We start from the raw sequence: 25,015 nt of genomic DNA, 5'->3' as shown, positions 1-25,015 counted from the left end.
TACCCCCACTCACTTCCCCTCTATCACCCTCCTCTGACCCCTCATGCTCACCCAACTCTTCCCTCCTGCTTCCTCAACCTCGTCCCGTCTCACACCGCAACCCCTCCAACAGACACCTCACATCCGCTCTATCCCCCTCACCCCCTCACACCCTGCAGACTCCTCTCCCTCTCCCCTCACTCACCCTCCACTCCTTTCACACCCCCTACCACTCTCTCACCCTCCTGTATGTAACCCCTTCCCCTCCCTCCCCCCTGCCCCTCTCCCCTTCCATCTCATCATCACCCTCCAGATTCTCTCGCACTCCCCCTTCACCCCCTCATCCCCTTCCCCCTATAGTACCCCTTCCCCCTCCCTCTCCGTGTCCCCACTGCAGCGCGCGTAGAGGACACCTGCGGTTCTGTAAGGGTTCGCAGCCCTGAAGGTGAAAGGACTTTGAACCAGGGACGGTTGGCAGTTAAAATGGCCTCGAAACACCAGATCCAGTGTTTAACTGAAGACGTGATTTGTCCCATTTGCCTGGATTTCTTCACCGATCCGGTTATACTGGAGTGCGGGCACAACTTCTGCCGCTCCTGTATCACACAGAGTTGGGACAGGGAGGAGAGAAACTCCTGCCCGGAATGTAGAGAGGAGATTGCAGACCGCAGCCTTAGGGTAAATCGGGCCTTGGCGAGTATTGCTGAGACAACTCGAGCACTGAGCCTGAACACGGGAGGGAAGGAAAGTAAACTTTACTGCGAGGAACATCAGGAAGAACTGAAGCTGTTTTGTGAAACCGACAAGAAACTGGTCTGCCTGATCTGCCGAGACGCGCGGGAACACATCGATTCATGCCGATTAAAGAAGCTGTTGAAAGCTACAAGGTAAAAGAAAACAGAATGTGATCAGCTGATGAATTTTCAATTCTGCGTTTTGTGGACCGCGCTCCCTCGGCGACTGTTCGGTTCACCCATCCTCCCACCCAAACCAGCCCTTCCCCAGGTACTTGCCCCAGCCACCGCTGGAGATGAAACACCTGTCCCTGTACCTTCCCCGTCATGTCCATGCAGGGACTCCAGCAGTCCTTCCAGGTGAGACAGCCCGCGGCTCTCTGCTGATACGCTCCACGACCCGATGAGTTCTCCAGCAGTTTGTGTCTTTTTGTAAACTTTCATGTGCAGTTCCGTGTCTGCAGTTCATTGGTTCCGTCTGGTCTAATTCTTTCACTGACTGAATCTGAATCTCAATCCCAGGTGCAGATTAAAACTTCCCTGGAGATTCTCACAAAAAATAAATCAGCGGTGGGGAACATGGAGCAGCAACAGAAAGCGAAGATTTCTGGAGTCCGGGTAAGGTTTCCAGTTACCCTTCTCTGACCTTGTGCTATTGTCTTGGTTTCCAGGCTCGATAATATTGACCTTCACCTTTCATTTGACAGGAACAGTCACAGAACCTGTTGACCTACATCACAACGGTATTTGCTGAACTGCGCCAAATTCTCAATGAGAAAGAGCGGCTCTTTCTCAAGGATCTCCGGGAAGACGAGGAGAGCGTTCTAAATCCAATGGAGAATAATCTACGAGCGATTCAAGAGGAGATAAACTCTATTCAAGAGAAACTCTTAAAGTTGCAGGAGCGGATGAACCAAACGGACAGTTTGATATTTCTGAAGGTAAGGAGTTACAAATTCAATTTGATTCAATGTAAGGCTGTGAAAGTCGATTCGACTTATCTCTAAAATAAGTACGCAAAACACAAGACTCAGTTAAATCGTTTTACTGAAACACCAAGGTGGGAGAGACACAGAGACCTGAGTTCACTGTTGTTCGCTCAAGCACCTGCTTCTGTCCTCTCAAAGAACATACAGATTAGTCAGTATTTATACAGTTGAAAACAGCACAAAGCAGATGCAGTAATTTTCCATGGTTACATAGCATAAAGCAGTCTCAGCAGATACATAGTAGAGTTCCCATAATAGAGTTCCTTTAATTGTGTTAGGGAGTCAAACAGGAGTACAGGGGAGTAAAGGGAGTCACATAGCTAAGATGATTAGAGAGGTACCGTTAGGCGATAAGGAGGTACCATAACATCTAGTTCAGAACATTGAAATGTCCAGAACTCAACAACAAACCCAGAAAAACAACTTCTAAACCTCGGGAAGCAACTTCTTATCTGCAGGTGTCCATGAATGTGAAGGACTACCTTGCAAAAGCCTGTTTTCAATACAATAACCAAAACAAGCTTTTGTACAGATCTTTCTAACAAGCTGCTAAGGTATCGAACTTCCCAGCACAAAATGTCCTCCAAAGGTGCCACAAAATGGTTTCCCCAAAGTTAGCTTCCACATGGCCACAATCACAAAATAGTGGGTAACAGTCTGAAATAAATGCAGAATTTCCCAATAATTCAGGGCTGATTGAAACAGCCCAGTCGGTAGGGAAGACGAACACCTCATATTTTGAGCAGACGGCAACCCAACATGTAACATATAATTCTCCTGTTACAGGTAAACCTTATCCCCTTCAGACGTCCCTGTTCCTTCAACTGTTCCCCACAGGCATTTCTTTTCATCCCCAGTCCCCGTCACCACATTGGTTCCCCTTCTCCAACCGCAGATCCCCCAACCCATCCTACTGGGAACCCAACACATTCTCTCCTGTTGATTTCCACCCCATCCCTTCCATTGCATTCCCCATTTATCTTCCTGGCCAGATTCCAATTCAGTAGCAAGTTTTCTCCCCTTCGCCATCAGCCGCAGGCATATCCATCAGTCTGTCATATGTCCGTCATCACACAGCTTCACATATCGCTTGCCATTTATTGCCCCACTTTCTTCCCTTCACCTCCCACATCTATTCAAGAAGATTTAAAGAGGCTCCTGTCCAGAAACGTCATGTGTACATTTCCCTCCTCAGATGCTGGCTGGCCTGATCACGATTTCACTCTATGCAGCACCTTGTGTCTCCAAATAAATGGTTTAGACAATAGACAATAGGTGCAGGAGTAGGCCATTCGGCCCATTGAGCCAGCACCGCCATTCAATGTGATCATGGCTGATCATTCTCAATCAGTACCCCGTTCGTGCCTTCTCCCCATACCCCCTGACTCCGCTATCCTTAAGAGCTCTATATAGCTCTCTCTTGAATGCATTTAAAGAATTGGCCTCCACTCCCTTCTGAGGCAGAGAATTCCACAGATTCACAACTCTCTGACTGAAAAAGTTTTTCCTCATCTCCGTTCTCAATGGCCTACCCCTTATTCTTAAACTGTGGCCCCTGGTTCTGGTGTCCCTCAACATTGGGATCATGTTTCCTGCCTCTAGCGTATCCAACCCCTTAATAATCTTATACGTTTCGATAAGATCCCCTCTCATCCTTCTAAATTCCAGTGTATACAAGCCTCGTCACTCCAGTCTTGCAACATATGACAGTGCCGCCATTCCGGGAATTAACCTAGTAAACCTACGCTGCACGCCCTTAATAGCAAGAATAATCTTCCTCAAATTTGGAGACCAAAACTGCACACAGTACTCCACGTGCGGTCTCACTAGGACCCTGTACAACTGCAATAGGACCTCTTTGCTTCTGTACTCATCTCCTCTTGTTATGAAGGCCAACATTCCATTGGCTTCCTTCACTTCCTGCTGTACCTGCATGCTTCCTTTCAGTGACCGATGCACTAGGACACCCAGATCTCGTTGTACGTCCCTTTTCCTAACTTGACACCATTCAGATAATACTCTGCCTTCCGATTTTAACCGCACACTTACCCACATTAAACTGCATCTGCCATGCATCCGCCCACTCACACAGCCTGTCCAAGTCACCCTGCAACCTCATAGCATCTTCCGCACAGTTCACACTACCACCCAGCTTTGTATCATCTGCAAAGTTGCTAATGGTACTTTTAATCCCTTCATCCAAGTCATTAATGTATATTGAAAATAGCTGCGGTCCCAGCACCGAGCCTTGCGGTACCCCACTAGTCACTGCCTGCCATTCTGAATGGGACCCATTTATCCCCACTCTTTGCTTTCTGTCTGTCAACCAATTTTCCATCCATGTCAGTACCCTACCCCCAATACCATGTGCTCTAATTTTACCCACTAATCTCCTATGTGGGACCTTGTCGAAGGCTTTCTGAAAGTTGAGGTACACCACATCCTCCAACTCTCCCCTGTCACTTTTCCTAGTTACATCCTCAAAACATTCCAGAAGGTTAGTCAAGCATGATTTCCCCTTTGTAAATCCATGCTGACTCGGAACGACCCTCTTACTGCTATCCAAATGCTCCGCAATTTCGTCCTCCCGTTTTCTCTCTCCCTCCTTTCTTAAAAAGTGGGATAACATTAGCTACCCTCCAATCCACAGGAACTGATTCTGAATCTATAGAACATTGGGAAATAGAAACATAGAAACATAGAAAATAGGTGCAGGAGTAGGCCATTCGGCCCTTCGAGCCTGCACCGCCATTCAATATGATCATGGCTGATCATCCAGCTCAGTAGCCTGTACCTGCCTTCTCTCCATACCCCCTGATCCCTTTAGCAAAAAGGGCCACATCTAACTCCCTCTTAAATATAGCCAATGAACTGGCCTCAACTACCTTCTGTGGCAGAGAATTCCACAGACTCACCACTCTCTGTGTGAAGAAATGTTTTCTCATCATGGTCCTAAAAGACTTCCCCCTTATCCTTAAGCTGTGACCCCTGGTTCTGGACTCCCCCAACCTCGGGAACAATCTTCCCGCATCTAGCCTCTCCAACCCCTTAAGAATTTTATATGTTTCTATAAGATCCCCCCTCAGTCTTCTAAATTCCAGCGAGTACAAGCCCAGTCTATCCAGTCTTTCCTCATATGCAAGTCCCGCCATCCCAGGGATTAATCTGGTGAACCTTCTCTGTACTCCCTCTAAGGCAAGAACGTCTTTCCTCAGGTTAGGAGACCAAAACTGCACACAATACTCCAGGTGCGGTCTCACCAAGGCCCTGTACAACTGCAGCAGAACCTCCCTGCTCCTAAACTCAAATCCTCTTGCTATGAATGCCAACATACCATTCGCTTTCTTCACTGCCTGCTGCACCTGCATGCTTGCTTTCAATGACTGGTGCACCATGACACCCAGGTCACGTTGCATCTCCCCTTCTCCCAATCGGTCACCATTCAGGTAATACTCTGCTTTCCTGTTCTTGCCGCCAAAGTGGATAACCTCACATTTATCCACATTATATTGCATCTGCCATGCATTTGCCCACTCGTCTAATCTATCCAAGTCACTCTGCAGCCTTCTAGCATCCTCCTCGCAGCTAACACTGCCACCCAGCTTCGTGTCATCCGCAAACTTAGAGATGTTGCATTCAATTCCCTCGTCCAAATCATTAATATACACTGTAAATAACTGGGGTCCCAGCACTGAGCCTTGCGGTACCCCACTAATCACTGCCTGCCATTCCGAAAAGGACCCGTTTATTCCTACTCTTTGCTTCCTGTCCGCCAACCAATTTTCTACCCACCTCAAAACTGAACCCTCAATACCGTGTGCTTTAAGTTTGTACACCAATCTCCTATGTGGGACCTTGTCGAAGGCCTTCTGAAAGTCCAGATATAACACATGGACTGGTTCTCCCTTATCCACTCTACTAGTTACATCCTCGAAACATTCTATAAGATTCGTCAGACATGATTTACCTTTGGTAAATCCATGCTGAATTTGTCCGATGATTTCATCACTTTCCAAATGTGATGCTATCACATCTTTAATAACTGACTCTAGCATTTTCCCCACTACCGATGTTAGGCTAACTGGTCTATAATTCCCCGTTTTCTCTCTCCCTCCCTTTTTAAAAAGTGGGGTTACATTAGCTACCCTCCAGTCCTCAGGAACTACTCCAGAATCTAAAGAGTTTTGAAAAAGTATCACTAATGCATCCACTATTTCTGAGGCTACTTCCTTAAGCACTCTGGGATGCAGCCTATCTGGCCCTGGGGATTTATCTGCCTTTAATCCATTTAATTTACCTAACACCACTTCCCGACTAACCTGGATTTCCCTCAGTTCCTCCATCTCATTAGACCACTGGTCCCCCGCTATTTCCGGCAGACGGTTTATGTCTTGCTTAGTGAAGACAGAACCAAAGTATTTGTTCAATTGGTCTGCCATCTCCTTGTTCCCTATGATCAATTCACCTGTTTCCGACTGCAAGGGACCTACATTTGCCTTAACTAATCTTTTTCTCTTGACATATCTATAAAAGCTTTTGCAGTCTGTTTTTATGTTCATTGCCAGTTTTCCCTCATAGTCTATTTTCCCTTTCCTAATTAAGCCCTTTGTCCTCCTCTGCTGGACTCTGAATTTCTCCCAGTCCTCTGGTATGCTACTTTTTCTGGCTAATCTGTATGCTTCATCTTTTGTTTTAATACTATCCTTGATTTCCCTTGTTAGCCATGGATGCACTACCTTTCCTGGTTTGTTCTTTTGCCAAACTGGGATGAACACTTGTTGTAGTTCATCCATGCGACCTTTAAATGCCTTCCATTGCATGTCCACCGTCAACCCTTTCAGCATCAATCGCCAGTCTATCTTGGACAATTCACGCCTCATACCCTCAAAGTTACCTTTCTTTAAGTTCAGAACACTTGTTTCTGTATCGACTTTGTCACTCTCCATCCTAATGAAGAACTCTGCCATATTATGATCACTCTTGCCCAAGGGGCCTCGCACAACAAGAATGCTAACTAACCCTTCCTAATTACTCAATACTCAGTCTAGAATGGCCTGTTCTCTCGTTGGTTCCTCGACATGTTGGTTTAGAAAACCATCTCTCAAACATTTCAAGAAATCCTCTTCCTCAGCACCCCTGCCAGTTTGGTTCACCCAATCTATATGTAGATTGAAGTCACCCATTATAACTGCTGCACCTTTAGTGCATGTATTTCTAATTTCCTGCTTGATGCCATCCCCAACCTCACTACTGCTGTTAGGTGGCCTGTACACAACTCCCACTAGCGTTTTCTGCCCCTTAGTGTTCCGTAGCTCTACCCATATCGATTCCACTTCCTCCAAGCTAATGTCCTTCCTTTCCACTGCTTTAATCTCCTCTCTAACCAGTAACGCTACCCCACCTCCTTTTCCTTTCTGTCTATCCCGCCTGAATATAGAATATCCCTGGATGTTGAGCTCCCAGCCTTGGTCACCCTGGAGCCAATTCTCCGTTATCCCAACTATATCATAATCATTAATAACTATCTCCACATTTAATTCATCCACCTTATTACGTATACTCCTTGCATTGAGACACAAAGCCTTCAGGCTTGTTTTTACAACTCTCTTACCGCTTATACAATTATGTTGAAAAGTGGCCCTTTTTGATTTTTGCCCTGGATTTGTCTGCCTACCACTTTTACTTTTCACCTTGCTACCTGTTGCTTCTACCCTCATTTTACACCCCTCTGTCTCTCTGCTCCTGGTCCCATCCCCCTGCCACATTAGTTTAAATCCTCCCCGACAGCACTAGCAAACACTCCCCCTAGGACATTGGTTCCATTCCAGCTCAGGTGCAGACCGTCCTGTTTGTACTGGTCCCACCTCTCCCAGAACTGGTTCCAATGTCCTAAAAATTTGAATCCCTCCCCCTTGCACCATTTTTCAAGCCATGTATTCATCTGAAATATCCTCCTATTCCTACTCTGACTAGCACGTGGCACTGGTAGTAATCCAGAGATTATTACCTTTGAGGTCCTACTTTTTAGTTTATCTCCTAGCTCTCTAAATTCACCTTGTAGGACCTCATCCCGTTTTTTACCTAAATCGTTGGTGCCGACGTGCACCACGACAACTGGCTGCTCACCCTCCCCCTTCAGAATGTCCTGCAGCCATTCAGAGATATCCCTGATCCTTGCACCAGGGAGGCAACATACCATCCTGGAGTCTCGTTTGCGGCCGCAGGAACGCCTATCTATTCCCCTTACAATTGAATCCCCTATCACTATAGCCCTTCCACTCTTTTTCCACCCCTCTTTTGCCGCAGAGCCACCCATGGTGCCATGAACTTGGCTGCTGCTGCCTTCCCCTGATGAGGCATCTCCCCCAACAGTATCCAAAATGGCATATCTGTTTAGGAGGGAGATGACCGCAGGGGATTCCTGCACTACCTGCCTACTGCTACGCTGGCTAGTGGCCACCCGTTTCCTTTCTGTCCGCTTATCTTTTACCTGTGGTGTGGCCAACTCACTGTACGTGCTATCCACGACCTTCTCAGCATCGTGGATGCTCCAGAATGAGTCCAAACGCAGCTCCAACCGTTCAATGCGGTTTGCCAGGAGCTGCAGCTGGACACACTTCCTGCACACGTAGTCATCAGGGACACCGACAATATCCCTGATCTCCCACATGTTGCAGGATGAGCATTCCACGGGGCCGATCTCATCTGACATGTCTTACCCCCAAATTAAATCAAATCCCTCTTAATCCTTTAAACTCTACCTTTACTAAAAAGCACTGAACCCTTAACTTACTGAACCCTTAATTCACTGAACCCTTAACTCACTGAACCCTTAACTCACTGAACCCTTAACTCACTGAACCCTTAACTCACTGAACCCTTAACTCACTGAACCCTGAACTCACTGAACCCTGAACTCACTGAACCCTGAACTCACTGAACCCTGAACTCACTGAACCCTGAACTCACCGGACCCTTAACTAAAAGTTCGCACAAAAAGCAGAATTACAACCCTGGGGTTACGCCCAATCAGCTGCTTCCTCTAGTCCGCTTCCACCAATCAGCGGCTTCCTCCAGAACACTTCTTTTGAAGTGTGAGGGAACGTTTTTATCTCCAACCGCCTCCAACCGCTCCTGGGCCTCTGGGTGAACAAAGCCCCGCGCTGGGTTTTTAAACCTACCGCCCGGATGCTGCTCCAACCGCCTCCAACCGCTCCTGGGCCTCTGGGTGAACAAAGCCCCGCGCTGGGTTTTTAAACCTACCGCCCGGACGCTGCTCCAACCGCCTCCAACCGCTCCTGGGCCTCTGGGTGAACAAAGCCCCGCGCTGGGTTTTTAAACCTACCGCCCGGACGCTGCTCCAAACGCTTCTCAATGCGTCCACAATTTCTAGAGCCACCTCCTTAAGTACCCTGGGATGCAGACCAAAAGGCCCTGGGGAATTTTCAGCCATCAGTCCCATCAGTCTACACCACACCATTTCCTGCCTAATGTGAATTTCCTTCAGTTCCTCCGTCACCCTAGGATCTCTGGTCACTAGAACATCTGGGAGATTGTTTGTATCTTCCTTAGTGAAGACAGGTCCAAAGTACCGGTTTAACTCGTCTGCCATTACCTTGTTCCCCTGCTTCTGTCTTCAAGGGACCCACATTTGCCTTGACTATTTTTTCCTCTTCACATACCTAAAAAAGCTTTTACTATCCTTCTTTATATTATTGGCTAGTTTGCCCTCGTACCTCATCTTTTCTCCCCGTATTGCCTTTTTAGTTATCTTCTGCTGCTCTTTAAAAGAGTCCCGATCCTTTGGCTTCCCAATCTTCTTTGCTATGTTATACTTCTTCTCTTTAATTTTTATGCTGTCCTTGACTTCCCTTGTCAGCCACGGGTGCCTCTTACTCCCCTTAGAATCGTTCCTCCTCTTTGGGATATATTGATCCTGCAACTTCTGCATTATTCCCAGGAATACCTGCCATTGCTGTTCCACCGTCTTCCCTGCTTTCAGGGCCTCCTTCCAGTCAATTCAGGCCAGCTCCTGCCTCATGCCTCTGTAATCCCATTTGCTATACTGTAATACTGACACTTCCGATTTTCCCTTCTCCCTCTCAATTTGTAGAGTAAAACTTATCATATTGTGATCACTGCTTCCTAATGGCTCTTTTACCTCAAGTCCACTTATCAGATCAAGTTCATTACACAACACTAAATCCAGAATTGCCTTCTCCCTGGTCGGTTCCAGTACAAGCTGTTCTAAGAATCCATCTCGGAGGCACTCCAAAAAACTCTCTTTCCTGGGGTCCATTACCAACCTCATTTTCCCAGTCGATCTGCATGTTGAAATCTCCCATAACCACCGTAGCATTACATTTGCGACATGCCAATTTTAGCTCCTGATTCAACTTGCACCCTATGTCGAGGCTACTGTTTGGGGGCCTGTAGATAACTCCCATTAGGGTCATTTTACCCTTACAATTCCTCATTTCTATCCATACTGATTCTACATCTCCTGATTCTATGTCACCCCATTGCAAGGGAGTGAATATCATTCCTCACCAACAGACCGACCTCAACCCCTCTGCCCCCCTGTCTGTCTTTTCTATATGTTGTGTACTCCTGAATATTCAGTTCCCAGCCCTGGTCCTCCTGTAGCCATGTCTCAGTGATTTCCACAACATCATACTTGCCAATGTCTAACTGAGTCTCAAGCACATCCACTTTATTTTTTATACTTCGCGCATTTAAACACAACACTTTAATTTCGTTATTCACCTCCCCTCTCACACCGGTCACAATTGGGCCTGACCTTACCCTCTTATCCCTTCTAGAACTTCCCTTCCCATTTATTCGAGAGTCCTTTGCAATTTCTCCTGTATACGCTTCCCCTTTAACTCCATCTTCATATTCCAAATTTGCCAACCCCTCCCCCCCCCACTATTTAGTTTAAAGCCACACGTGTAGCATTAGCAAACCTGCCTGCCAGAATGTTGGTCCCCCTGCTGTTAAGGGGCAACCCGTCCCTCTTGTACAGGTCACCCCTACCCCAGAAGAGATCCCAGTGGTCTTGAAATCTAAATCACTGCTCCCTGCACCAGCCCCTCAGCCATACATTCATATCCCCGATCTCTCTGTTCCTGCCCTCACCAGCACGAAGTACAGGCAGCAGTCCAGAGACAACCAACTTCGACGTCCTACTTCTCAGTCTTCTTCCTAACTCTCTAAACTCATGTTGCAGTATCTACTTCCTCTTCCTCCCGACGTCGTTCGTGCCCAAATGCACAACTATTTCCGGTTGATCACATTCCCTCGCTAGGATGTTCTGGGGCCATATTACTACCTCACTCACATTAGCACACCCCATTCAATCGCAGGACTGGCTGCATCTTTATCGGGAAGTGTAGTTGTACTTATCACATTGAGCCTGTCATATTTTACATGTTGTTCAACCCAAGTCCTCTCCTAGTCTGACATGAACATCTGGTCACAAGTGGCAACATGATGTCTGTGGAGACAAAGGTTGGTAGACGACATGGGTCCCCTCTTGCTGACCCACAGGGTGCAAGACAAATCAGGGCACGCTTGAAGGGGCAATGCAGGATCTTTGGCGAATACGATAGAAGAAAATTCCAAGGCATGTTACACAGACATTAAACGTAAGATGGTAACAGTGAAGAGAGAGTAACACCTGTTGGACAAATGAGGTAATTCACGACTGGAACCAGAGGAGGTTGAATCGCTCCATCAGTCCCGTATTAAATATACACTTTACATGTAATTAATACATAATACTGCACTGATGTGGTGCCGCGCCAGCATTAAGAGCTGGGATCTGTCGGGAAATTGTAATATTTTGGCTGAAATCCCTGCTGTCACAATGTGGACGCTCAGTGTAAATTAATTGATCTTTCTGATTTTTTATATTTCAGGAGGAAACTCGTCAGAAGAGGAGGTGAGACTCTCTACACTGTTTTGGAAAGTAACCCAGAAATCGTTGATGCGGGTCTTATAACCGGGTGTGTAATTCATGCAGGATAAGTGACGATGACCAGTTGTTGTCAGTAGCAGACCGTAGCTTGGCCGTTGGAAAGTTCGATCACCTATTTTTGTTGAACACGGTGTTGAGAGAAACGATTGATTCCGTCAAAAGAGGTAAAACATAAATAATTGTTCGTGACCTGTAAGTATTAGAAACATAGAAACATAGGAAATAGGTGCAGGACGAGGGCATTCGGCCCTTCAAGCCAGCACCGCCATTCGTTGTGATCATGGCTGATCGTCCACAATCAATAACCCGTGCCTGCCTTCTCCCCATATCCCTTGATTCCACGAGCCCCTGATTCATTGCATGTAAAGGGCATATTTAATATTGGACATGGGACTCTTCAACTTACTCTCGTTCCAGGCGTCAATTACCTCCTTTATCCAACAGGGGTCCCCCTCGCTTCACTGTTAATCGCTTGCGTTTAATGTCTGTACCTTGGAATTTTCTTCCATCCGACTCGACAAGGATCCTTCATTGCTCTTTCTAGCCCTCCTGATTCCCTGTAGGTCAGCCAGGGGGGAGATAGAGTACAAGTAGAGATTGGATCACATGCATTCGAAACGATGGAGATGTAGGGGTGGGGGGGGGGGGGTGAATGAGCAGAGTGGGCATGATGTGCTGAACGTTGTTACACTGGAATTTAGAAGGATGAGAGGGGATCTTATCGAAACATATAAGATTATTAAGGGGCTGGACACGTTAGAGGGGGGAAACATGTTGCCAATGTTGGGGGAGACCAGAACCAGGGGCCACAGTTTAAGAATAAGGGGTAGGCCATTTAAAACGGAGATGAGGGAAAACGTTTGCAGTCAGAGAGTTGTAAATCTGTGGAATTCTCTGCCTCAGAAGGCAGTGGAGGCCAGTTCTCTGAATGCATTGAAGAGAGAGCTAGATAGAGCTCTTAAGGACATCGGAGTCAGGGGGTATGGGGAGAAGGCAGGAACCGGGTACTGATTGAGAATGATCAGCCATGATCACATTCAATGGTGGTGCAGACTCGAAGGGCCGAATGGCCTACTCCTGCACCTATTGTCCAGTGTCTATTGTTATTCATTGCAATGTTTTCCCCACCGTTTCCTCCGCTCGGCCGGCTCTCTCCAGACACGGGGTTTGAAATCAGAAACGGAAACCCCGTGGCAACAGATCCACAGATCCCCACGGAGTCTCCCTCCAGGTCAAGGAGTTTTGTCCCTGCTGTTGGATGTTGGTGGAGTTGCGCGCGGTCCAGATGCCAATTTGCAGGAAGCGCAGTCCGTCATTCCCGTTCCAGACTCTCCTCCCTGCTCTCCCGCAATCCCGAAACTCCTGCCATTGACTCCATTTATACCTCCCGCTGCCTCGGCAAGGCCAGCAGCATAATCAAGGACGAGTCGCACCCTGGCCACTCCCTCTTCTCCCCTCTCCCATCAGGCAAGAGGAACAGAAGTGTGAAAACGCACACCTCCAGATTCAGGGACAGTTTCTTCCCAGCAGTTATCAGGGAACTGAATCATTCTACCACAACCAGAGAGCAGTGCTGAACTACTATCTTCCACATTGGTGATCCTCGGACTATCCTTGATCGCACCTTGCTGGCTTTACATTGCACTAAACATTATTCCCACATCATGTATCTGCAAATGTATTGATTGTAATCATGTATTGTCTTTCGACTGACTGGTTAGCACTCAACAAAATATTTTCGCTGTACCTTGGTAAACTGTAACTCCTCTTCCGACACCTCCAATCCCACGCGGTCCCCTCCTTTCCTCGCTCCAGTCCGCTTCATCCTACCCGCCTAACACGGCTCCTTATCACAATCACAATAAAACTTTATTAGCCAAGTATGTTTTGCAACATACGAGGAACTTCATGTGCCATACAGTCATAACAGTAAAAGGCAACAGGACACACAAAATACATTTTAACATGAACATCCACCACAGTGACCTCTCCACATTCCTCACCCTCTCCCTCCCTGCTTTGTCCTCCAGCGGTCGGGGGCTCGAACCTTCCGTTGACGGGATGATCTTGACTCCCGTAGCCGGCGGCGAGCCTTCCTCGTCGGGGCGATCAAGCTCCTTCATGGGGGGGGGGGGATCTCAGCTCCCCCGCGCCGGCGATCTACCCCGGGTCGGGACCAGTCGAACCTCGTGTAGCTTTTGGAGCTCCCGACCGGTCTCAACCCGAGACTGTGAGCTCTGAGGTTAAAGTCCGCAGGCTGCATTGGAGCGTCGATCCAAGGCAAGGGATCGCAGGCTCAGATGATAAGCCCACGCGCCCGCGGGGACTCAAGGTCAGTCCCAGGCAAGACCTCCAGCTCCCTGATGTTAAGCCGCAGAGCGACCAGAGATACGATCCAGAAAACAATCGCATCTCCGGCAAGGTAGGAGATTGAAAATAATGTTTCCCCCGACCCCCTCTCCCACCCCCCACATAAAACAAACCAGAGGCGTCTCCACATCTCGCTGTCCGCATCTTCTTCTCTCCCCTCTGCACAAGTGCAACTCCGCCACGTTGGGAAAGGTTTCTCCTGCCCACCCGCCGTACCTGGGGTGCAACCCCGGGAAATCTCTCTGTTGTCCGGCCGCCTGTGCCCGAGGCCGCGCTGCCCGAGTCTCCCCCCGACCCCCGGGGACTCTCTGATTCTCTGCTTCTCCCCCCAGTCTCCGTCACCCTGGATGTGGAAACAGCGCATCTGGTGCTCGAGCTGTCTGAGGATCGGAAGAGGGTGAGACGGACCCGGACCTGGAGGAGTCTCCCTGACACCGGGAAGAGGTTTACAGCCAAGTGTTGTGTGCTGGGATCGGAGGGATTCACATCGGGGAGACATTACTGGGAGGTGGAGGTGGCGGGGAGTCGGGGCTGGAGTCTGGGAGTCGCCGAGGAGTCTGTGGGGAGGAAGGGAGAGATCACACTGACCCCCGAGACTGGAGTCTGGAGCATCAGGCAGCAGGATGACAAGTTTGATGCAGATACCTCCCCTCCATCCCATTTCCCCGCCCGTCCCACCCACGGGAGGGTGGGAGTTTATCTCAGTTACGAGTCCGGGACAGTTTCATTTTACGACGCGGACAGCAAGTCCCATCTCCACACCTCCACTGGGAATAAATTCACGGAGAAACTTTATCCTTTCTTCGAGACTTGGCATGTAGACCAGTGGCTGAGAATCTGCTCCGGTTCCGCTCCGGGTGTGTAAAAGAGTCGGGTCCCGGGACCGGCGTCAGGAGCGGGGCTCAGGGGCTGCGGGGCAGAAACCCGGTGGACAACAGGTCGGCGCTGAACGGCTCCCATTTAATCCCCAAACTGCAACATGACCTCCCAACTTCCATCCTCAATACTCTGACTGATGAAGGCCAATGTGCCAAAAGCCTTTTTGACTGCCTTATCTACCTGCGACTCGACCTTCAAGGAACCATGCCCCTGAACTCCTAGATCCCTCTGCTCTACAACACTCCCCAGAGGACTACCGTTCACTGTGTGGGTCCTGCCCTTGTTCGACGTCACAAAACGCAACACCTCATTACAACATCGCAGGCTCCAGTCTGCGACCCGCTGGCGCGCACATCACCCGCTGTGGCTCCGCTCACGTTTGTAACTCTTCACCTTTAACTTGACGTTTAATAAAGTCTTTAAAAAATAACCCATGTTTGAGTTCTCTCCGCGTCTCCGCGTCACGGTACAGAGATCTCTTCAAACAGCAGACACAAGGATCCGTGGATACTGGTTTTACAAAAGGAAAAAGACACACAGAGTGCTGGAGTAACTCAGCGGGTCAGGCGGCATCTGTGGAGAACATGGGTAGGTGACGTTTCACAGAGTGCTGGAGTAGCTCAGCGGGTCAGGCAGCATCTGTGGAGAACATGGATAGGTGATGTTTTGCAGAGTGCTGGAGTAACTCAGCGGGTCAGACAGCATCTGTGGAGAACATGGAGAGGTGACGTTTCACAGAGTGCTGGAGTATCTCAGCGGGTCAGGCAGCATCTATGGAGAACATAGTTATCCATGTTCTCCGGAGTTGGTGCCTGAGCCGCTGAGTTACTCCAACAGTTTATGTCCTTGTGTCGTTTTATGTTTCGTTTATAGTATTTGGTTGTAGAGACACAGCACAGAAACAGGCCCTTCGGCCCACCGTGTCCGTGCCGATTAGCGATCACCCTGTACAATAATTCTATCCTACGCACTAGGGACAATTTGCAATTGTACCGAAACAAATTAACCTACAAACCTACAGGGTGGAAACCGGAGCACCCGGAGAAAACCCACTCGGTCACAGGTACATACTCCGTACTGACAGCTCCCGTAGTCAGGATTGAACCTGGGTCTTTGGCGCTGTGAGGCAGCAACACTACCCGCTGCGCCGCTGTGCCGATCCTGGTTTAGGTTTGGAGATACAGCATGGAAACAGGCCCTTCGGCCCATCGTGTCCATGCCGCCCATCGATCACCCGTTCACACACTCGTTCTATGATATCCCACACTCTCATCCTCTCCTAATAGGGGGGACATTTACAGAGGGCCGATTATTCCTCACGTATCTGGGGTGTATGTGTGTGTGTGGGGGGGGGGGCGGAGCACCGGAGAAACCCCACGCGGTCACGGGGAGAACGTACAAGCTCTGTACAGACAGCACCCGAGGTCGGGATGGAACCCGGGTCTCTGGCGCTGTGAGGCAGCAGCTCTACCCGCTGCGCCGCCCCCGGTGTGGGGCAGCTGACCGCGACCGGGGGTCCCGGGTACAGGGCAGGGGGTGGGGGGAGGGGAGCTGCAGACGGGGTTACTTGTGGAAGCGGGTGAGGGCTGAGGGAGGGAGGGAGGGGGTGGGAGCCGCCATCTTCTGCTGCTTCTGCGCCTTCACCTTCTGCTCCACGCTCCTCCGCACCCGGTCCTGTGGGCAGAGCGGCCCGTTAGACGGCAACCCCAGACCCCAGACCCCCGGGGGAGGGGAACACGGTGACAGCCCTCCCCTCACCCCGTCACCAACATACCCCACTCGCTCAACCCCGCTCACCCCCTCTCCCCTCACATCCTCCCCCCCTTTCCCTCCTCGCCCCCTCACCCTCCACACCCCCCTCCGACTACCACTGCTTCCCCTCACTCATCCTCCCTCCCCCTCTTTCCCCTCACCCACTCCGTACCCCTCACCACTCCCGCTTTGCCCCAACCCACTCCATCTCCCCATCTTCCTCTCCATCCCTCCCCATCCCCTCTCTCCCTCTACCACCCTCCTTCCCCTCCCCCTCCCTCCCCATCCCCTCTCCCTATCCCCCCTCCCTCACCCTCTCCCCTCCCCACTCCCTCTCCTTCCCCCCCTCACTATCTCCCCCCCACCCTCTCCCCTCCCACCCTCACCCTCCCCCTCTCCCCCCCTCCCTCACACTCCCCCATCCCCTCTCCCTCTCCCCATTCCCTCCTCCCTCCCCCTCCCTCCGCCCCCCTCCCTCCCCCTCCCTCACTCTCCACCCCTCACTCTCTCCCCTCCCCCATCCCCTCTCTCTCTCTCCCCCCACTCATCCCACCCACTCCCTCCCTCCCCCTCCCTCCTCCCCCCCTCCCTCACCTTCCCCCCCCCCTCACCCTCCCCCCCCCCCCCCTCACCCTCCGCTTCCCGCTGGCCACCAGCTTCTTCCTGCGCTCCAGGTTCCCGCTGGAGCTGTGGCCCTTCATCCGCCGCCTGGGCTCAAACTTGTCCGTCTCCGTGGGGTCGTAGCCCTGCGGAGGGGACGGCAGGGGGGTCATGAGAGGCGGGGGGAAGGGGGACGGGGAGAGGGTTTCGGGGGGGGGTCTACACTCACCGGGCGCTGCACCCTGTCGCGATGCCTCTGTTCCAGGGAGAGGGGGTCGACCTGCCCCAGGCGCTCCGGCTCCAGTGAGATCAGCTCCGGCTGCAGCTGTAACACAGGCAGGGTCAGCGACACGCAGAGAGACCCCCACCCTCACATGGGGAACCCCCCACTCCCCTCCGACCCCCACAGGGGGGGCAACTCCCCCCCCCCCACACACACAGACCCCCCCTACACACACACACACACAGACCCCCCCACACACACGGACCCCCCCCCACACACACACACAACGCTCCCAATCACACATACACACACACACATACCCCCTCATATACACATAGACACACATACAGACCCCCCCCCCACAGACAGACACCCCCCACAGACAGACACCCCCCACAGACAGACACACACACACAGAGACAGACCCCCCTACACACACAGACCCCCCCACACACAAACTGACCCCCAACACATACACAGCCGTCCCCACATACACACAGACCCCCCCCACAAAGGCAGACACACAGACCCCCCCACACACACAGACCCCCTGCACACACAGACCCCCTGCACACAAACACACGCAAACCCCCCCACACACACACACAGACCTCCCACACACCCAGACCCCCTGCACACAAACACACGCAAACCCCCCCACACACACACACTCTCCCTCCCACACTCACACTCAGACCCCCCACACACACACACTGTCCCTCCCACACTCACACTCAGACCCCCCCCACACACACACATACAGACATACCCCACACATTGACCGCCCCCCCCCCGCACACACACACAAGCAGACCCAGCCCCCACACACATAGACTCCCCCCCAAAATAAACAGCCCCTCCCACAAACACACACACAGACCCCGGCTTCACACACACACAGACCCCCCCCCCCCCACACACACACACAGACCCCCCACCCCCACCACACACAGGAAAACTCCCCTCCCCCCAACCTCATCCACCGGTTGCAATGTGTACCCCTTTCTTCACACCACCCCCCTTCACCCCCACACACACACTCCCCTCCCCAGTTCACCCCGTTCCCCTCACCCCCCCCCCCCACCTCCTGCCCCTGTCCCACCCACTCCCCCCCACACCCCACATTCATGGTCTCCCCCCCTACACTCCCCCTTCCGCGACCCCCAGCATTTCACCCCCTCCCACCCCTTACCCCTCTCTTGTATCTTGTGTTCTTCACTTCCGAAGAGTCCACCAGGGAGCAGACTGGAAGGAACACTTTTTACATTTGCTGGGGACAATCTTCACATTTACACCGAGCCAATTAACCAACAAACCTGCACGTCTTTGGGGTGCGGGAAGAAAATGGAGCCCCCGGAGAAAACCCACGCAGGTCACGGGGAGAACGTGCAAACTCCGTACAGACAGCACCCGTAGTCGGGATGGAACCCGGGTCCCCGGAGCTGCATTCGCTGCAAGGCAGCAACTCTACCGCTGCGCCACCGTGACCGCCCTACTCTGCTCTGTGCTCCCAATGCCTTCCCTCCTCCCCTCCTTCCCCATCCCCCTTTCCCCACTCCCCCCCCACCCCCCCCTCGCACACCCGCCTTCTCCAACAGGGCCTTCACCTCCCATTCCTGCCGCTGCTTCTTACTGCGGTACGGGTTACACTCCAGCCCGTCAAAGTTTGCCTCCCCAGCCCCTGCACTGGACGAGAGCACCGGTCACTCCCTCCCCGGACCACCCTACCCCCCTCCCCCCAAACCACCGTACCCCCCCCCCACCCTTCCTCCTCCCCCCAGACCACCGTACCTCCCCCTCCCCTCCCCCGAACACCATACCCACCTCCCCCAGACCACCCTACCCAATCCCTCCCATCCTCCCCTCCCCCGACCTACCTACCTAATCCCTCCCCTCACCCGACCACCCTATCCCCCTCCCCCGGACCACCCAACCCCTCCCCTCCCCTTCCCCCCTCCCCGGATCACGCTACCCCCCCACTCCCCCCCGAGCACCTTACCACCCTCCACCCAGACCACCCTACCACCCCTCCCCTCCTCCCGCCCTGACCACCCTACCTCCCCCTCCCCTCCCCTGACCACCCTACCACCCCTCCCCTCCTCCCCCCAGACCACCCAACCCCTACCCTCCCCCCCTGACCTCCCTACCCAACCCCTCCCCTCCCCCAACCACCATACCCCCCTCCCCTCCCCCCGGACAACCGTACCCAACCCCTCCGCTCCTCCCCCCGGACCAACTTACCCCCCCTCCCCTCCCCGCCCGCCAGACCACCCTACCCCCCCCCCCCCCCACCCGATCCACCCCCCGGACTACCACACCTCCCCCTCCCTGGATCACCCTACCCCCCACTCCCCTCCCCCCGGACCACCCTACCCCCCACTCCCCTCTCCCCGGACCACCCTAACCAACCCCTCCCCTCCCCCCTCCCCCAACCACCCTACCTCCCCTCCCACCCCCTACCACATACACCCGCCACTCCTCCCCGGACCTCCCTACCCAACCCCTACCCTCCCCCACAGACCACCCAACCCTCCACCACCCAAACCCCCAGACCACCCTACCCGCCCTCCCCTCCTCCTCTCCCCCGCCCACCCTACCCCCCCCCCCCCCCCGCACCTCCCCGGACCAGTCAGTTTCCGCGCTGTATCTCTAAACTAGACTAGTGTACGTGGTGATCGCCGGTCGGCGCGGGCGCGGTGGGGAAGGGGTTGTGTTTCCGCGCTGTATCTCTAAACTAGACTAGTGTACGTGGTGATCGCCGGTCGGCGCGGACACGGTGGGGAAGGGCCAGTTTCCGCGCTGTATCTCTAAACTAGACTAGTGTACGGGGTGATCGCCGGTCGGCGCGGGCGCGGTGGGGAAGGGCCAGTTTCCGCGCTGTATCTCTAAACTATACTAGTGTGCGTGGTGATCGCCGGTCGCCGCGGGCGCGGTGGGGAAGGGCCAGTTTCCGCGCTGCATCTCCAAAGCCTGACAAAAGTCGACAGCGTAAAATGTAGTGCGCACCGGGGCCTGGCGGTCACGGGGAGGGAGAGCGTGCAAACTCCGCACGGATTGCAGGCAGAGTCGGGGGGGAATCCGTGTCTCTGGCACCGTGCCGCCCATGGACGTCCGTCTGTGGAGTGTGAGAGGAAACCGGAGCTCCCGGAGACAACCCACGCAGGTCACGGGGAGAAGGTACAAACTCCGTACAGACAGCGCCCGTGGTCAGGATGGAACCCGGGTCCCTGACGCTGCGAGGCAGCAACTCTACCGCCGCGCCGCCGCGCCGCCATTGTGCGGTTTCTTCTTTCGGGTTTAATTTGTAAAACAACATTGTATATTGACACCATTAAACTACAATGGGCGGCACGGTGGTGCAGCGGGTAGAGCTGCTGCCTCACGCTGAGTCCACTCCGACCAGCGATCCCCGCACGCTGGCACTATCCCGCACACTATCCTATCCTGAGTCTGAAGGAGGTTCTCGACCCGAAACATCACCCATTCCTTCTCTCCAGAGATGCTGCCTGTCCCGCTGAGTTACTCCAGCTTTTTCTGTCCAGCTATCCTACACACACCAGGGACAGTTTAACATTTTTACCGAAGCCAATTACAGTCACAGTCACAGAGTGACACAGTGTGGAGACAGGCCCTTCGGCCCTACTTGCCCATACCGGCCAACATGTCCCAGCTACAATAGTCCCACCTGCCTGCGCTTGGTCCATATCCCTCCAAACCTGCCCTATCCATGTAACTATCTAATTGCTTCTTAAATGTTGGGATAGTCCCAGCCTCAACTACCTCCTCCGGCACCTTGTTCCATACACCCACCACCATTTGTGTGAAATAGTTACCCCTCGGATCCCTATTAAATCTTTTCCTCTTCACCTTGACCCTTTGTCCTCTGGTCCACGATTCCCCTACTCTGGGTAAAGGACTCTGTGCATCTACCCGACCTATTCCTCTCGTGATTTTATACACATCCGTAAGATCACCCCTCATCCGAGAGTAATCTGGGCAATTAACCTACAAACCCGCACGTCTTTGGAGTGTGGGAGGAAACCGGAGCACCCAGAGAAAGCCCAAGCAGGGAGGGAGGGAGGGAGGGGGGGGAGGGAGGGGGAATGGAGGGAGGGATGGATGTGAGGGAGGGAGGGACGGAGGGATGGATGTGAGGGGGGAGGGAGGGGCGGAGGGAGGGAGTGAGGGAGGGAAGGAGGGATGGATGGGAGGAAGGGAGGGAAGGAATGAGGGAGGGAGGGTGAGTCGTCAAGTAAAGTCAATTTGATTTGTATAGCACATTGAAAAACAACCCACGTTGACCAAAGTGCTGTACATCAGTTCAGGTACTAACCTGAGGAAAGACGTTCTTGCCTTAGAGGGAGTACAGAGAAGGTTCACCAGATTGATCCCTGGGATGGCGGGACTTTCATATGAAGACTGGATAGACTGGGCTTGTACTCGCTTGAATTTAGAAGACTGAGGGGGGATCTTATAGAAACATATAAAATTCTTAAGGGGTTGGAGAGGCTAGATGCGGGAAGATTGTTCCCGATGTTGGGGGAGTCCAGAACCAGGGGTCACAGCTTAAAGATAAGGGGGAAGTCTTTTAGGACCGAGATGAGAAAACATTTCTTCACACAGAGAGTGGTGTCTGTGGAATTCTCTTCCACAGAAGGTAGTTGAGGCCAGTTCATTGGCTATATTTAAGAGGGAGTTAGATGTGGCCCTTTTTGCTAAAGGGATCAGGAGGTATGGAGAGAAGGCAGGTACAGGCTACTGAGCTGGATTATCAGCCATGATCATATTGAATGGCGGTGCAGGCTCGAAGGGCCGAATGGCCTACTCCTGCACCTATTTTCTATGTTTCTATCTATACAATGGCACACAAACATAACAGCACATAAATAAACAGTTCACAGCGCCCCCTCAGAGGGCCTCAAATGCTAGGGAGTGGAAGTAGGTTTTGAGCCTGGACTTAAAGGGGTCGATGGAGGGGGCAGTTCTGATGGGGAGAGGGATGCTGTTCCACAGTCTAGGAGCTGCAACCGCAAAAGCGCGGTCACCCCTGAGCTTAAGCCTAGACCGCGGGACAGTCAGGAGCCCCAAGTCGGCCGACCTGAGGGACCTGGAGATAGAGTGGTGGATTAGAAGATTTTTGAGAGGGGGGGGGGGTGGGCAAGCCCGTTTAGGGCTTTGTATGTGAATAGGAGGAGCTTGAAGTTGATTCTGTACCGTACTGGGAGCCAGTGGAGAGAGGCCAGAATCGGGGTGATGTGGTCCCTTTTACGGGGACCCGTCAGGAGTCTCGCTGCGGCGTTTTGGACCAATTGGCAGGGACTGAGGGGGGGGGGGAGAATAGGAGGGAGGGAGGGAGGGAGAGTGAAGGAGGGAGGGAGGGTTGCTGGGAGGGAACATACCGAATGTCATTCACCCGTTCCATGACGTTCATCTCACACAGCAGCCGTTTGGTATGCCAGTCTAACGCCGCCACATGCCCACGACGCCCAGCCAACAGGTGCCTGGGGAGAGAAGGAAGGGGAGAGAGCGAGAGGGAGATATGGAGACACCCGCATTAATCAAGAATCTATCTATCGCTGCCTTAAAGATATCCGCTGACTTGTGGCCTCCACAGCCGTCTGTGGCAAAGAATCCCACAGATTCACCGCCCTCCGACTAAAGAAATTCCTCCACATCTTCCCAAAGGTACAACCTTTTAAACTGAGGCTGTGCCCTCTGGTCCTAGACTCTCCCACCAGTGGAAACATCCTCTCCACGTCCACTCTATCCAGGCCTTCCGCCATTCGGTAAAGTTCCAAGGAGGCCATTTCCGAACCCCAGCGGGCACAGGCCCAGTGCCGCCAAACGCTGATCGTACGTTAACCCCCACTCGTATTCTTGGAATCGTTCTCGTAAACCTCCTCCGGTCACTCTCCAGGGCCAGCACGTCCTTCCTCGGGAGATTGAGAATGAACAGCCAGAATTGAGAATGACCAGAGAAGGTTCACCAGATTGATCCCTGGGATGGCAGGACTTTCATATGAAGAAGGATAGGATAGACTCGGCTTGTACTCGCTGGAATTTAGAAGATTGAGGGGGGATCTTATAGAAACTTACAAAATTCTTAAGGGGTTGGACAGGCTAGATGCAGGAAGATTGTTCCCGATGTTGGGGAAGTCCAGAACAAGGGGTCACAGTTTAAGGATAAGGGGGAAGTCTTTTAGGACCGAGATGAGAAAGGTTTTTTTCACACAGAGAGTGGTGAATCTGTGGAATTCTCTGCCACAGAAGGTAGTTGAGGCCAGTTCATTGGCTATATTTAAGAGGGAGTTAGATGTGGCCCTTGTGGCTAAATGGATCAGGGGTTATGGAGAGAAGGCAGGTACGGGATACTGAGTTGGATGATCAGCCATGATCATATTGAATGGCGGTGCTGGCTCGAAGGGCTGAATGGCCTACTCCTGCACCTATTGTCTATGTTTCTATGATCACATTGAATGGCGGTGCTGGCTCGAAGGGCTGAATGGCCTCCACCTGCACCTATTGTCCATCGAGATCCCGGCTTTGGGGAATTCCCCGGCAGTAACCGCTGGCCCCACTCTCCGCCCTTCCCCCAAACACCCAGCCCCTCCCCTCCCCCCCCCGTCCACTCACCTTCCGTCCTCGTGTAGTTTATTCTGTAAGGTCCGAACTGAGTCAGGTCCAGTTGAAGTACTGCGGGCGAAGGCAGGACATGAGCATGGTGTGAGACGCACACGCACACACACGCGGGAAGGGTGTGAGACAATAGACATTAGGTGCAGGAGGAGGCCATTCAGCCCTTCGAGCCAGCACCGCCATTCAATGTGATCATGGCTGATCATTCTCAATCACTACCCATTCCTGCCTTCTCCCCATACCCCCTGACTCCGCTATCCTTAAGAGCTCGATCCAGCTCTCTCTTGAATGCATTCATAGAATTGGCCTCCACTGCTTCTGAGGCAGAGAATTCCACAGATTCACAACTCTCTGACTGAAAAGGTTTTTCCCCATCTCAGTTCTAAATGGCCCACCCCTTATTCTTAAACTGTGGGCCCTTGTTCTGGACTCCCCCAACATTGGGAACATGTTTCCTGCCTCTAACGTGTCCAACCCTTAATAATCTTATACGTTCCGATAAGATCTCCTCTCATCCTTCTAAATTCCAGTGTATACAAGCCCAGTCGCTCCAGTCTTTCAACATACGACAGTCCCGCCATTCAGGAATTAACCTAATAAACCTACGCTGCACGCCCTCAATAGCAAGAATATCCTTTCTCAAATTTGGAGACCAAAACTGCACACAGTACTCCAGGTGCGGTCTCACTAGGGCCCCGTACAACTGCAGAAGGACCTCTTTGCTCCTGCCCAAATGTCAAAGGCAGACCCTGCCAGCTTGCCGAGAGACCACAGCGGTGGTTGTACCCGCTCGATAACCTGGCACCGCGGTGGCGCAGCAGGTAGAGTTGCTGCCTCGAAGGGCCGAATGGCCTCCTCCTGCGCCTATTGTCTA

The 25,015-nt window shown here is 52.4% G+C and overlaps 1 protein-coding gene across 1 annotated transcript; it reads left to right on the top strand.

The window, feature by feature from the left end:
• Positions 1 to 1,546: 1,546 nt before the first annotated feature.
• LOC144602597 (E3 ubiquitin-protein ligase TRIM39-like) lies at positions 1,547 to 15,816 on the top strand. Its single transcript, XM_078415726.1, has 5 exons — positions 1,547 to 1,654; positions 11,623 to 11,645; positions 11,727 to 11,845; positions 14,384 to 14,681; positions 15,804 to 15,816. Exons 1-5 carry the CDS (start codon positions 1,547 to 1,549, stop codon positions 15,814 to 15,816), a joined length of 561 nt encoding a protein of 186 aa, XP_078271852.1.
• The last annotated feature ends 9,199 nt before the right edge of the window (positions 15,817 to 25,015 follow it).

This window comes from Rhinoraja longicauda, chromosome 19 (genome assembly GCF_053455715.1).
Source record: "Rhinoraja longicauda isolate Sanriku21f chromosome 19, sRhiLon1.1, whole genome shotgun sequence".
Classification (NCBI taxonomy): Eukaryota; Metazoa; Chordata; class Chondrichthyes; order Rajiformes; family Arhynchobatidae; genus Rhinoraja; species Rhinoraja longicauda.
Note: the sequence above shows the minus strand (reverse complement) of the source record. Positions and strands in the feature narration are given on the sequence as shown.